This window comes from Schistocerca cancellata, chromosome 3 (genome assembly GCF_023864275.1).
Source record: "Schistocerca cancellata isolate TAMUIC-IGC-003103 chromosome 3, iqSchCanc2.1, whole genome shotgun sequence".
Classification (NCBI taxonomy): Eukaryota; Metazoa; Arthropoda; class Insecta; order Orthoptera; family Acrididae; genus Schistocerca; species Schistocerca cancellata.
The window spans coordinates 719675543-719691222 of record NC_064628.1 but is presented as its reverse complement, the minus strand read 5'-3'; the positions used below and the strand labels follow the sequence as shown (position 1 = coordinate 719691222).

The 15680-nt window shown below is 37.9% G+C and overlaps 1 protein-coding gene across 1 annotated transcript in view; it reads left to right on the top strand.

Annotated features, from left to right (window-relative positions):
- Nucleotides 1-6841: 6841 nt before the first annotated feature.
- LOC126175735 (transmembrane protein 19) overlaps nt 6842-15680 on the top strand; it is an 82070-nt gene continuing 73231 nt past the window's right edge. Inside the window, exons 1-3 of the mRNA XM_049922686.1 lie at nt 6842-7069; nt 14519-14629; nt 14719-14856. Of these exons, the coding sequence (XP_049778643.1) occupies nt 6919-7069; nt 14519-14629; nt 14719-14856 (400 nt within the window). The 5' untranslated portion in view covers nt 6842-6918. The remainder of the gene's footprint in view (nt 7070-14518; nt 14630-14718; nt 14857-15680) is intronic.

Here is a 15680-nt window from a genome sequence, read left to right as displayed (position 1 = left end):
GATCACAATCAGGTTATCCAACATATGACAGAAAATGCAATAAAATGATAAACTATGATTATGTGGCAAAACTGTTTGATTTCGTGACCATAAATAAAGGACATAATATTTTATCTACAATCGATTCATCAACAACTGGAGTTGAAATTAAAGATACACTTCCCAAGGAAGAAAAAAATGTAATAGAATCGATGGATATTCGTGTACCAATTGTTAAATATGAAACAACTTATGAGTTAAAGCAACAAGAAAATTGCCAAAGAAGTATAGGACGTCATAACTGGCTCAAGGCAGAATTAATTTGAAGAGTGGCAGCCTCGTAGGAAGAATTTTTCTGATGCGGTAGGATACTGTAGACTGGAAGCTTCCGTGCCTTCGACACTTAAGAAGCAATCTGCATATTAGTACTGTTCCAAATAATTTGCTGCACATCATTTGGAGTAGCTGCCTACCACCAGAAGTCCAGAAGTCAAGCCAATAGTAGTGTCCCAAACAGAGATGCCATTAGAGGGCATTGCAGAGGTTGCAGACAGAGTTCAAGAAGATATCGCTCCTGCTCATGTTAGTGCAGTAGGAGAGCCATGCAGCAGTGCAATAGTGACAGTAACAGTTGTGTCTATCGATTACAAAGTGGCAAAGGTTTATTTATTGTGTGCATAAATTAGCAAGCTATTACCTCAAAGTGGTACCAACTGTGATAGAGAGCAATCTGTAGAAGATCAAGAAGCCTTTCATCAACTAATTCCATGTCTTCTGATGGAGACCACGTGGTATGCTGGTATCATAGTAAGTTTGAGGAACAGGTGGGAAAATTTACTGCACTGTGTTCCTCCCCAAACACATGTGGCAGTTCATCATAGGTGCAGCTTATATTGCAGCGTGTTCCTTCGCAAACGGTAGTGGCAGTTGGTCATAGGTGCAGCTGATATTCCGTCGTGTTCATCCCCAAACTCTAGCAGCAGTTGGTCATAGGTGCAGTAGACTGTTGTTGTTGTTGCTGTTGTGTTCTTCAGTCCAGCGACTGGTTTGATGCCACTCTCCGTGCTGCTCTATCCTGTGCAAGCTTCTTCACCTCCGAGTACCTACTGCAACCTACATCCCCCTGAATATGCTTAGTGTATTCATCTCTTGGTCTCACTCTACGGCCAGCCGGAGTGGCCGAGCGGTTAAAGGCGCTACAGTCTGGAACCGCACGACCGCTACGGTCGCAGGTTCGAATCCTGCCTCGGGCATGGAAGTGTGTGATGTCCTTAGGTTAGTTAGGTTTAAGTAGTTCTAAGTTCTAGGGGACTTATGACCACAGCAGTTGAGTCCCATAGTGCTCAGAGCCATTTGAACCATTTGAATCTCACTCTACGGTGCCCTCCAGTACTAAATTGTTGATCCATTGATGCCTCAGAACTTGTCCTACCAACCAACCCCTTCTTCTAGTCAAGTTGTGCCACAAATTCCTCTTCTCTCCAATTCTATTCAATACCTCCACATTAGTTATGTGAACTACCCATCTAAACTTCAACATTCTTCTGTAGCACCACACTTCAAAACCTTCTATTTTCTTCTTGTCTAAACTATTTATCGTCCATGTTTCACTTCCATATGTGGCTACACTCCATACAAATACATTCAGAAACAACCTCCTGACACTTAAATCTATACTCGATGTTAACAAATTTCTCTTCTTCAGAAACACTTTCCTTGCCATTGTCAGTCTACATTTTATATCCTCTCTACTTCGACCATCATCAGTTATTTTGCTCCCCAAATAGCAAAACTCCTTTACTGCTTTAAGTGTCTCATTTCCTAATCTAATGCCCTCAGCATCACCCGACTTAATTCGACTACATTCCATTATCTTCGTTTTGCTTTTGTTGATGTTCATCTTATAACCTCCTTTCAAGACACTGTCCATTCCGTTCAACTGCTCTTCCAAGTCCTTTGCTGCCTCTGACAGAATTACAATGTCATTGGCAAACCTCAAAGTTTTTATTTCTTCTCCATGGAGTTTAATTCCTACTCCGAATTTTTCTTTTGTTCCCTTTACTGCTTGCTCAATATATAGATTGAATAACATCGGGGATAGGCTACTAACCTGTGTCACTCCCTTCTGAATCACTGCTTCCCTTTCATGCCCCTCGACTCTTATAACAACCATCTGGTTTCTGTAAAATTGTAAATAGCCTTTCACTACATGTATTTGATCCCTGTCACCTTCAGAATTTTAAAGAGAGTATTCCAGTCAATACTGTCAAAAGCTGTCTCTAAGTCTACAAATAGTAGAAACGTAGGTTTGCCTTTCCTTAATCTAGCTTCTAAGATAAGTTGTAAGGTCACTCACATGTTCCAACATTTCTACAGAATCCAAACTAATCTTCCCCAAGGTCGGCTTCAATCAGTTTCTCCATTCGTCTGTAGGGAATTGGTGTTACTGTTTTCCAGCCATGACTTATTAAACTGATAGTTCGGTAATTTACACACCTGGTAACACCTTATTTCTTTGGAACTGGAATTATTATATTGTTCTTGAAGTCTGAGGCTATTTTGCTTCTCTCATACATTTTGCTCGCCAGAAGGTAGAGTTTTGTCATGACTGCCTCTCCCAAGGCCATCAATAGTTCTAATGGAATGTAGTCTATTCCTAGGGCCTTGTTTCGACTTAGGTCTTTCAGTGCTCTGTCAAACTCTTCATGCAGTGTCGTATCTCTCATTTCATCTTCATCTATGTCATCTTCCGTTTCCATAATATTACCCTCAAGTACATCACCCCCTATATGCTCCTTCCACCTTTCTGCCTTCCATTGTTTGGTTAAAACTGGTTTCCCATCTTAGCTCTTGACATTCATACAAGTTGTTCTCTTTTCTCTAAATGTCTCTTTAATTTTCCTGTAGGCAGTATCTATCTTACCCCTAGTGATATATGCCTCTACACAATTAGGTTTGTCCTCTGTCCATCCCTGCTTAGCCATTTGCAGCATCCTGTCGATATCATTTTTGAGACTTTGTATTCCTTTTTGCCTGCTTCATTTATTGCATTTTTAAATTTTCTCCTTTCATCAAATAAATTCAATATCTCTTCTTTTATCCAGGATTTCTGCTAGCTCTCGTCTTTTTACCTACTTGATCCTCTGCTACCTTCACTATTTCATCTCCCAGTTACCCATTCTTCTTCTACTAAATTTCTTTCCACCATTCTCGTCAATCTTTCCCTAATTCTCTGAAACTCTCTACAACCTCTGGATTAGTCAGTTTATCCAGGTCCCATCTCCTTAAATTTCCATCTTTTTGCAGTTTCTTCAGTTTCAATCTACAATTCATAACCAATAGATTATGGTCAGAGCCCAGATCTGCCCCTGGCAATGCCTTACAATTTAAACCTGATTCCTAAATCTCTGTCCCACCATTATATGATCTATCTGAAACCTTCCAGTGTCTCCAGGTCTCTTCCACGTATACAACCTTCTTTCATGATTCTTAAGCCAAGTGTTAGCGATGATTAAGTTATGCTCTGTGCAAAATTCTACCAAGTGGCTTCCTCTTGCATTCCTTACCCACATTCCTTATTCACCTACTACTTTTCTTTCTCTTCCTTTTCCTACAATCCTTTTCCTAAATCTTCGTCTCTCTTAACTCTCTGAATAATTTCTTTTATCATGTTATACATTTCTTCAAAATCTTGATCATCTGCAGAGCTAGTTGGCATATAAACTTGTACTACAGTGGTAGACGGATTCGTATCTATCTTGGCTACAATAAAGCATTCACTATGCTGTTCATAGAACTTTCCTGTGCTCCTATTTTTTTTACTCATTATTAAACTTACTCCTCCATTACCCCTATCTGATTTTGTATTTATAGCCCTGTATTCACGTGACCAGAAGTTATAAAGGCACATTTGCATGCCGAGCGTGAGTTTCCTCGGAAACGCGAAATATTAATTAAATAAATAATCAGTGACAAATAAATAAAGCCTATGGCACACAACTGCAGCGCTGTGTCGCTGATAAAACAAAAGCACAATTACGTTACTCTTATGTTTGATTAAGAAAGAAGAGAGCTCTGGTAGAAGTGGTGCGAGAAGCACGTATTTTATTCTATTGTCTGGCACACCGCCATATTTCATGTTATTGAAGAATACTGCGAGTTGCAACCAGACTAGGCACTCGATTCTGTAAAGAATTTATATTTATAAAATAGACAATCACCTCTGTACGACGTATTGGCATGGCTGGCAAATTATTGAAATATTGAGATTTAGATTATGAGTCCGCACCTACCGCAGCAGTCTTTGGAAACGATTTATTTACGAAGTCCGATTATTTCAGTTTTATTTCACGGTCAACTACGAGTAACATTGCCTTTATGAGAAAGCCATTGTCAAGCGTCTGATACCGAATAATTAAACGTCCACGTTCCAGATAAGCAAATATTTATTACAATCACAATCGCCATCATACAGATAGAAAAATTAATATTTAAATAATATTTTTTATTTTATTTATTTTATAAAGTCTTGTTCCTCCTGCCACCAAACTTCTCTAATTCCCACTACATCTAACTTTATCCATTGCCCTTTTTAAATTTTTTAACCCACCTGTCCGATTAAGGGTTCTGACATTCCACACTCTGATCTGTAGAACGCCTGTTTTGTTTCTCCTGATAATTACGTCATCCTGTGTTGTCCCCGCCCAGAGATCCGAATGGGGGACTATTTTACCTCCATAATATTTTACCCAAGAAGACGCCATCATCATTTAACCATACAGTAAAGCTGCATGCCCTGGCGAAAAATTATGGCTGTAGTTTCTCCTTGCTTTCAGCTGTTTGCAATACCACCACAGCAAGAGCCTTTTGATTAATGTTACAAGGCCAGATTAGTCAATCATCCAGATTGTTGCCCCTGCAACTACTGAAAAAGCTGCTGCCCCTCTTCAGGAACAACACGTTTTTCTTCCCTCTCAACAGATACCTCTCTATTGTGGTTGCACCTACAGTGCGGCTACCTGTATCGCTGAGGCATGTAAACTTCCTCATCAATGGCAAGGTCCATGGTTCATGGGGGAACAACATCTTGAATAAGGCACCAATAAATTGTTGCCCTATGATACACAATGTTCTTAGACACATATGTAATGCATAATTAACTCAAGATGTTTTCCCAGGCAGATTGAAATATGTTGTGGTTAGGTCTCTCTAAAGCAAGGATTATTTTATAATATTTTTGTGGGGGTAATATACCGGGTGATCAAAAGGTCAGTATAAATTTGAAAACTGAATAAATCAAGGAATAATGTAGATAGAAAGGTACAAATTGACACACATGCTTGGAATGACATGGGGTTTTATTAGAACCAAAAAAAAAAATCGTTCAAAAATGTCCGACAGATGGCGCTTCATCTGATCAGAATAGCAATAATTAGCATAACAAAGTAAGACAAAGCAAAGATGATGTTCTTTACAGGAAATTCTCAATATGTCCACCATAATTCCTCAACAATAGCTGTAGTCGAGGAATAATGTTGTGAACAGCACTGTAAAGCATGTCCGGAGTTATGGTGAGGCATTGGCATTGGATGTTGTCTTTCAGCATCCATAGAGATGTCGGTCGATCACGATACACTTGCGACTTCAGGTAACCCCAAAGCCAATAATCGCACGGACTGTAGTCTGGGGACCTGGGAGGCCAAGCATGACGAAAGTGGCGGCTGAGCACATGATCATCCCCAAACGACGTGTGCAAGAGATCTTTCACGTGTCTAGCAATACATCGTTTTTTATTTTGGTTCTAATAAAACCCCATGTCATTCCAAGCATGTGTGTCAATTTTTACCTCTCCATCTACATTATTCCGTGGTTTATTAAGTTTTTAGATTTATACTGACTTTTTGATCACCTGGTACTTCATAGTTTCAACCAGCAGTGTAGTAATGAGATACCTAGCCAAACACAATTTGGATTTCAAAATGGCCATCCTATGAGTCAGTTATTTATACATTTGCAGAGTACATAAAGATGTTTCTTCTAAACAGCTTCTTCTATACCATAGTAGAATTTTTGAGTACAGTAATTGATCACTTTTAAACAAAAAATGTAAATTGCCAGCATGCAGCCATACAAACATTATTCAATTTTTTCTTTTAGATGTATGCTCTTTTATGTGTTTGATGTTTGTTCTGTTGTCATGTTCCATGTCATAACGTTTATTGTGAATATATACTGTCGAACAAAGAAGTAACTAACCATAGGTGCAAATCGACAAATGTCTTAGGAGATAAATTAACTTTTCATAAATAACTCCTACAAAAGTCTAATTTTAGTTTCCATATTAGTAAGAGCCGCTTTACGTGTTGAAAACTGTCAGGATCGACATATTAAGTGATATTTTGATTTTTGCTTACTCGGAAACCATTTACCAGGTCGCTGGGACATAATTTATTAAAACAGAGAATTGGCAATGTGATCAAGTGCAATACAAAATGAAAAACATCCAAACAAGCAAAATTCTCTTGCTGTTACATCTGCAAAGCCTTAAGCCAAGTTCATTCCAGATACAGAAAGTAAATTATTAAGATGTCTATGTAAATACATAGTACTTTTACTGGAGGTTTCTTTCTACTACTCGTGTTATGACATTCAAAATTTGCAGTGCGTTTAGAGTCAAGCCTACCCCTTACCACAAGCACCTGACTTAGGGCGCTGTTTATGTTGGCGCTAAAAATGTTGCCCTGCGCATCTGAATGTTCACTTCAGTTGCCCAATAAACATCTCTGATCCATATAAAATAATCTATGGGCAAAGACTGCCATGTAAATGTTTTCAAGTTTTGTTGTGCTTAATGTCAGTTCACAGTTGTACACAAGGTCTGGAGAGTTGCTGCCGTGAATCTCATGTCACAGACTTAGTGCAGAAAGTTCTATCTGCACCATGGATGGTAAAGGGAAAAGAGCGCCAGGAACGACTGTGGTGCCTGTTATAATTTGTGCGCTTGCTCTACCCTTGTCAATGTTTCTGTGGATTGGAAATATTGCCATTTCGTTCTTCATGTCCAGCGCGGAGAGCGATCCATACAGCGATGGTAGAATTTTTTCAGCGCCTGATGGTGCCTTTTACCCATTTTTAGTAACCTCCCTGTTTTTACAAATGGATTTTGAATAAAATATTTAAATACCGGCTGTTTTTCTTGGTGGATGAATGTAAGAGATTTTTATTTTTGACGCTATGTATTTGCTTACCGAAAATTGTAGGAGTAACGACGTGCACACTGCTTAACTATACGTATTAATCGGTATTTTTAGTATTTTTGACTGTTTTGCACGTTACTGATTCACATACAGCTGTCTCGAAACACTGTTGTTTTGATCACTATAACGTCTAAATACTTGTTCATTTTTTTTTCCGCGCATGCAATACAGCTATAAATCTGCGCTCTTTTTTCCGAACAATGATTTAATTAAATTATAAGCCTACAGAATAGTACACCTATCGCCGGTATTCTTGATGTAAGTCGTGATAGCCCAAGTGGTGCCGACATTATGATACTCCAATAACATTTTTTGAAGAAAACATAACTTGAATAGCTAATAAAGTATAACTTTGCTCGTGTTACTTGTTGTCGTACTCTTGGTATACTTTAATCCCAAACTAACGAAGGTTCCACTTACATGCATTGGGACAAATCTTTTGTATGGAGTGCATTTTAATGAATCTGTGGGGATCTAAAAACTTTTTAACATGTTGGGCTAAGTCTTATTTGAAATTGCAGTAAATTATTGCGTTTGAACCCTGTCTCATTTCATATCAGATTATAGGAGGTAGAAAGTACATTGCATGTGAAACACATACCTTGTTGCATGAATGTGTATGTACGGATTGTCATAGGTCTGGAACGAACAGTGTTAAAGTGTTTTGGGTAAATCTTGGAAAGCTGTAATCAGTTTACCTCAAGCTGTGGTAGAGATCAACTTCCATTAGCCCATTATTTTTTATCATTGTGTTGCTTGTTCTGTTGTAATTTAAATGGAGTTGATTCACCTCGTATATGGCCCTGTTTTATCCATCGCTATAAGTAGGCTACCAAAAAGTTGCTTTCAATGAAAATAGAATAATGTTTGGACCAAAATCTGTTGTACAAAAACAGTTTTGTTGTCAAGCAATATGCACTTTTTGTAACATTATCTACAAAGAGAGTGTATTTGTGGTTATAAAAATTTCTACTTGGTGAACTTGAAGAACAAAATTTAATAATTAATTTTGTGTCGAGAGCACAGCATTTTCTTTTTGACCATTGATATAGGAACATCAAAGATGTGGCTGACACTCGTAAAACTACAATTGGATCTTGAGCTTTTGTAGGTTACCAGAAATTCATGTCTTAGGTAAGTAATGATAGTAAGAAAAGGTAGGCCACCTACACAGCTGCTGAAAGGCAAAATCTAAGTCACAATTCAAATTCTGGATCACTTCTAATTAGTAAGTTAAAGATGGGAGTATAAGGAATGTGGTTTGTTTGAGATTCTCTCAACAGTTATGCCACCGATGTTGTAAATACTTTCCCATTCCAAAACTATCAGAAATCTTGTGTGGTTATGGTTTACCTCAAACTAAATGATGGCTTTTCAACTGGGACAAACATTCTCCTTATTACGTGACATCATCCTAAATTACAGAGGCTGGACAAAAATATGGAAACACAACAAGAAATGCCTCCTTGAACATAAATACAGATGCTAGTCAAGCCTGCTGGTTGTGCTATTGTATTTGACCATGAACTTCCCCCTGTGCAATGTCCTCAGTATGTTGCAAGTATCAGTCATTGTCAGAACAGTGTTTTGTGTAATTGTGAGTACATTATACTGAAGCCAAGATATTTTGAATTGTGGGTGCTTCTGTAGCCAAGAAAGTTGAAGCCTTTGTGTTTCAAGAGGCACCGTATTGAAGATTTACACAGCATACAGGGAACCAGGAAAAACATCATTCACTAAGTCTCAATGCCAACAAGAATGTGTGTTGACTGATCATGACAGGCAGTCATTGAAGAGGATTGTGGTGGAAAACAAGAGGATGGCAGCTGAAAAAAATCACTGCAGAACTGAATGCCACACTTGCAGACCTTGTCAGTGCCAAAACAACACAAAGGAATTTCCTTAAGCTGGAATTGCAGCATGAGATGGAATACTAAAACCATTCATCATGTCAGACTGGTTTTGTGATTATGAGGATAAATTTTCACATCTCCCCTGACCTCCACAACCACCAGATCTCAATTTTTTGATCCATTGTGGTCTAGTTTAGAGAGAAGGGTCTGAGATGTCACTATCCACCTTACATCATCATTAGCTGAACTTGCCAATATTTTGCATCAAGACTGATATGAAATTCCCTTGAAAACCATGCAGGGCCTGTGTTTATGCATTCTGAGATAACTGGAAGCTGTTTTGAATGTCATCTGGTTTCCTGCTCTGTATGGTACTGTTGAGTTTATGGTGTTTTCACATTTTTGTGTAATCCTACGTAGGTGCTACTAAGTAGCTTATGATGCAAGTGTGTGAATTCCACAGTTATTGTTCTGCAATGGAATACACTACATAACCATCTCTACACATGCTATACTGACCTCCTGTTGTCCACCCAGCTCCAGTAATGTCACTCTTTGGCTTAGAGATGCACCTAAACATCTTGCCATATGCCGCTACTCATACAGAGTTTTTCTGGAAACAATTGTAGCCTTGCCAAATCTGTTTTTCAGCATAATCCTTCCATATTATATTATCTAGAAAACTATACAAGGTAGGTAGGAAGGGCAGGTAAGAGACACTGGCAGACCTAATTCCTAAGCCATGTTGTAAAGCAAACTTAGATATGCCTGAAAGTGAAAGAACCACATACACAGTATAAATCGTGTCAAATTTTCTTTGTTTTACAACTGCATTCAAGTAGAAATTTTGTAGCAACAAATGCAAGAAGTTAAAAAAAAATGAATGTAATGACAGCACCAAGTACTTGCTGGCCAACATGCTGCTGGCATGAGAATTTGGACAATGAAAAGTACGCCTGTTTAGTTTGTTTTGGTATGAGAAATCAAGAGCTGTTTTAAAAAAAAGTCATTAGTGGTTGCATTAGTTTTGCTATTTATATTTACATTTTGATCTAATGTAATAGAAATGCAATAGACAGCTTTCAATAAAAACTTCATTTGTTTCTTTCTTTTTTTTTCCTTTTTTTCCCCCTCCCTCTCCCATGTACCTGGCACACTAAGCCACATGCAAGTTGGTATGATATTTAAACATTGTCTAACTACATAGAATTAAAACACGCACAGGATGATTATTCCCTCTATATGGAAAATCAAGACATACAGGTAGTACAGAATGAGGTTGAAAAGTTATGTTTTGTACAAATAAAAATTTACACTACTATCACTATTTTCCTGCAACTCACAAATGACTAGGCAGCAGAACATAGAACCAACTATTAAAATTAATGTGTAAGGATTTTGTGGAGCTGCTTCATCACATTGAAGTACATTGCTCACAAAACGCCCAAACATATCTGCCACTTATTTGCAACACAAAGCAGGAATTCTTTGACGTTAAATGTTAACTGAAGTGTTGATCAAATAAGAGAAAACGAGGGGATTTTTTGACTTGGGGTCTCCAGTTTTTATCTGCTCCATTTTCACTGCTCTGTAATGTGTCAGAGGTTAAGAAACGATACGAGAGAAGGAAAGTTGCTACTCACCATATAGCGGAGATGCTGAGCCACGATAGGCACAATAAAAAGATTCACATAATCGTAGCTTTCGGCTAGTAAAGCCTTTGTCAGCAGTAGACACACATACACACACGCACACACACACTCACGCTAGTGTAACTTGCACACCCATCTGCAGTCTCATAGAAGTTAAAAAAACGTTAGTGTAAGATAGTCTTATGGCCTTGTTGGCTATAGGGAAAAGGGGGGGGGGGCAGTTTTCATGATTCAGCATTTGCATAGTGCTTATGATGGTTGGTGAATACAGAATTTATATCTATATATATCTGAGCATAAACAGTGTTATACCTGATAATACCTCAGCATATTGAAGATCTTGATGCACATACGAAAGACATTGATGGTGAAATGTATGCCTGCACCCTATCAGTCTAGAAGATAATGGGATAATGAATGTGTTAGTGGTGAATGTGAAGTGAATTTTGTCACTGTGTCGGCAGTATGTTGGTTAACATGAAACAGTTCATCTGTTCATATGCAGGGCTCTTTCCAGTCATGTGAAATGTCAACTTAACCATGTCAAAATCTGCATTCAGGTTTATTCGAAGACAACAGGTGAAGTGGCAGTGATAGTGCACTTATATCCCTGACTCACTTCTGCATTGAGGTTGTTTTATTAGGTTATGACATTTTAATGGTTGGCCACAAGTTTGATAGAATTAAAAACAGTGAAAAGTCAGGTATTGCAAAACAGTCAGTTGGTCAGATTGTTATTACTTATTTGGAATGGGAGCTATTTTACAAAGTAGTGTGCATTTCTAACGATAATAATACTTTGAAAATATTCATACTGTTTCTCTGGAAGAAACACACAAACACAACTTGAATTCTTATAAATCAATGTCTACTAAAAGAAAAGCTTTACTACTCACCTAACAAGCATTTTATTTATTTCAGAATCTAGTAAATAGACTTGGGATATTGATGCCCTCAATCTGGGTGACTGTTTGAACATGTAAGTGACAACCAAGATTATACAGATGACATCGGTGTTATGAACCATCACACTGCTGTACCATGTCTCCTATTTTCTTATGCTCTGAATTTCTTTTTGTGCAAGTTCTCCTCTTTCCCACAATCCTTTTGGACATACCATAATAGGCCTGGGATTGATTTCTTCTTAGCCGTGTTGTCCAATTCTCTGTTCCAAGGTGGCATGCTTTCCCACACATATCCATCTCAGGATAATTTTATAGATTTTTCAATGTTCTAAATGTTACTTTATGAAGTTGTCTACCTCTTGTGAAATGCAGGCATTGCTACAGTCAGTTGCAGTAACTGAGTGCTGAATGTTCCTTCTGTAGGGAATTGAAAGACAGTTGTTGATGATTTCTTAAGGAATGGGAGGGAGGGAGATGGAATAGAGTGTATGCCCACATGGGAGTGTCATTCAGGCAATAAGTGTGAGTAGGGCTCACATTAACTGGAAATGAGTGCATCAACCTCCCTGGCGAATAACTAACCTGAAGTGGTCAATAATTAACACAATTTGTAGAGAGATACAAGAGATAATGGCAAAAAAGTTTAGGAACAGTGAAAATTTTTGATTGTGTAGATGTTTGTTATTGATTTCACTGAAGCTTTGTGGTGAAGTCAAGTCAACAAAACCACAGACACTGTATGTACAGGAGTAAGTTAATCTGAAACACAGTGCCAAACCATTGTATATTGTATTGCTGATAGCTGTATGTAGCATTACACTTGTGTACAATTTATATCTTTCTAGTGATTTGTAGCCCCCCATGCCTGACCCACGATTTCTTCTTGTTTTTCATTGATGACAGCAGCAATGTATTGTGGCATGGACTTCAAAAAAAGTGCCAAAGGCATTAGGGAACTAGCCCTTAACCACTGTCCTGCCACTGTTATCTTCAGTGAAACACTGCTTGAAAAAGCTGTACAATATTCAGTCTGATCTTGATAAATTGCAAGGTTTTGCAGTGATTTGGCAACTTGCTTCCACGTACAGAACCCAAAAATTGTGCATTTCACAAAACAAAAAATAGGAGTCCAGTATTTTATGACAGCAATGTCATTGAGTCACATCTGGAATCAGTGAACATGCACAAATACTTGGGTATAACAGTTTGTTGGGATACTAGAGACCAGCCCTGGCTTCCCACTGGTAGTGCTGGGTATGTCTGGCCAGGTCGCCTTATCCTATGTAGCAGTAATAAGTTATAAACACAAACCTTCCTCTTGAGTCATTCTACTGTTGAAAACTGTATCAAAATCCATACAGTCAACTAGTTCCTCAGATTAATTTTCACAAACAGGCAGAATAACTTGTCAGGTGACTTTAATTTATAATTTGTGCAGATGAAACAGAATGATTGGACAACATAGGTTAACTGCATGTGGTAGACATTGGTTGATTGATGGGAAGCTAAAAAAACGCAGTCGGTTTACAAAGGAGATACTTATAAAACACTCATACGGCCCCTTCTAGAATATCCCACCAGTCTGTGAGGCCCATTCCTACTATAAGCAACAAGAGATATTGAATACATGCAAAGAAAGGCAGGAGAAATAGTCTCAGGTTTGTTGGCCACACTGGTGAGTGTCATGGAAATGCTAGAAAAGCTGTACTGGGAAACACTTGAGGAAAGGTGCAAACTATTCTGTGAAAGCCTAAATGCAAAGTTTTAAGAACCAATTTTAAGTTAGGAACCTAAAATATACAACCACCCTCATTTACTGCTCATGTAGGGATCACAAATACAATTTTACAGTAGTTACAGGATGCACAGATATGATTAACCTATCTGCCAATTGATCTTAATCCCACTGAGTTGGTCTGGGTCTGGGATGCCGCCATGTAAGATGTCCACAGTCTTGATCCCATCTATACATCTACACACCTCAAAACAGTGTGTGATGCAAGGCAGAGAAAGTTTCCATTGTACCAGTTATTAGAGCTTCTTCCAGTTGCTGTCACGTATGAACTACAGACAGAAGTGAGTTGGATAACAGCTTTATTCCATTGTGTAAGAGCCACAGTTAAAGAGCTGTAGTCTTCAGAGTTATGTGAGCAAAAAATTGGGTAATTTAGGTGAATAGTGCTCAAAATACAATTTTAATCAGAAAATAATTTTCTGTTATCCTTGCATTCAAAATGCCATGCACAACTATATATCTAGCACTATGGAGAGGCCTATTTTGTAACTTTAATATGTTTTCCATTGGCCAAAACAAAGTTTTGTTTGAATACAGACCAGTCCCAATGAGACTGTGTCTCACTAACACTGCAGAATAAAGTCTTTCAAACATTCAGTGATGAAACAATTCATGTTGGATGAAATTACTCTTGAACAATCCTCATTTTATGCCTATGGAATTAGACATTAAGATCTAAAATGTGCTGAAACAAGCTGTGAGAAAAGGGCTAAAATTGGAGCAGACTGCATAATGAGTTGCTGGGGATTTAGACGAAATTTCACTTTCTCATTATTTTCCGTTTTAATAGCCATAAATTGGGGTACTGCTACAATTAGCCATTGTACCCCTAAGAACAACAATGAACTATTAATAAAAAAAAGACACTAAACATTAATAATAGATCATTTGTGTTACGCATTCTACTGTGGCAAGATTACTAGTGTGCTTACTTTTAAGTGAGTAGCTAGGTGGGGTGGAGGGAAAGTGTGTCTGTCTGCAGCAACTATTGTTTTGTTTTTAATTCATAAACACATAACTAATAGCATGAGGAACATTTTGCTGTATTCTATTGATAGTGTAACTTTGTATGTTTTAGATGGTCCTGTGATTCCTCCTACAAGATGGCTTGCATCAGTAGTGATTCCACTGACAGTAGCTGCTTGGGGACTTCGTAGGAAGAGCTTGGACAGAAGCGGTGCTATATTGGGTATTCCTTCCAGCTGGCTGCCATCTGTAATTAAATTTATTGGCGTGTGTCATGATAGATCTCTCTGCTTATTTCTGTCTCTGTTCTAGGAGTAATTGTTGGATTTGTGCTGACATTGACTAGTTACTGCTTCTTAGCATGCCTGTTTACATTTTTTGTGACATCTTCAAAGGCTACAAAATTCCGTTCAGAGAGGAAACGCAAACTGCAAGATGATTTCAAAGAAGGTACTATTTGTTGTTTTGTTGTGTAATGCCATTAGTTGAATTTGAACAAAAACTCCGCGTTAACTTGGACAGCAAGAACTAATGACGGCAGTGTATATGGTCTCTCTCTCTCTGTAGTTTTTGAGATGTTATGGTAGATTTTTGTAAGTTATGGTAGTTTTGGATATAAGCCAGCAATTTGATAAGTTAAGGAAATACCTTAGTAGGGTGAAGTATCTGTTGTATATGCTAATTTTATGGGGTGTTAATGCTTCACTATATGCACAGTAAACTTCTTTCTTTTGAGAAACCTGTAGTTTTCCAGTAATATTATTGAGATGTTGTTTAGATACTATTTTTATTGCATACATATGCTGACACTTGTAGAAATAACATTGGTATGTATGTATGTATGTGCAACGGTTTATTTTATTGTGTGTGTAACAGTGTAGTGTATTGACAGACAGACAGGCACTTGAGAGTACAAGATATCCAAGTAATTTATGGAAGGACTCACAAGGGAGGTAACTTACAACTTACTTATTGAAATCTATGCATTCCAAAATTTCCTTCATCCCACAGAATTTTTTTCTGCTTATTATTGTATATAAAGTAAGAAAAGAAGAAATTCATACTTAAAATAAAGGAAAGGTAACCAATCACCTCATATCTTTCACATGCCACAGGTGCGTGCTTTTGGGTGTCTTTGTAGTCTTGCGTTTGAATGTTTATGTATGTCAACTAGAGAAAGAGCAAGAGCTCAGTGCTAGTATAAATACTGTTGAATTCCATTTACACCTGTGTGTTTGTATGCACCACATGTTAATCAGTTATAGGTGAGCAGT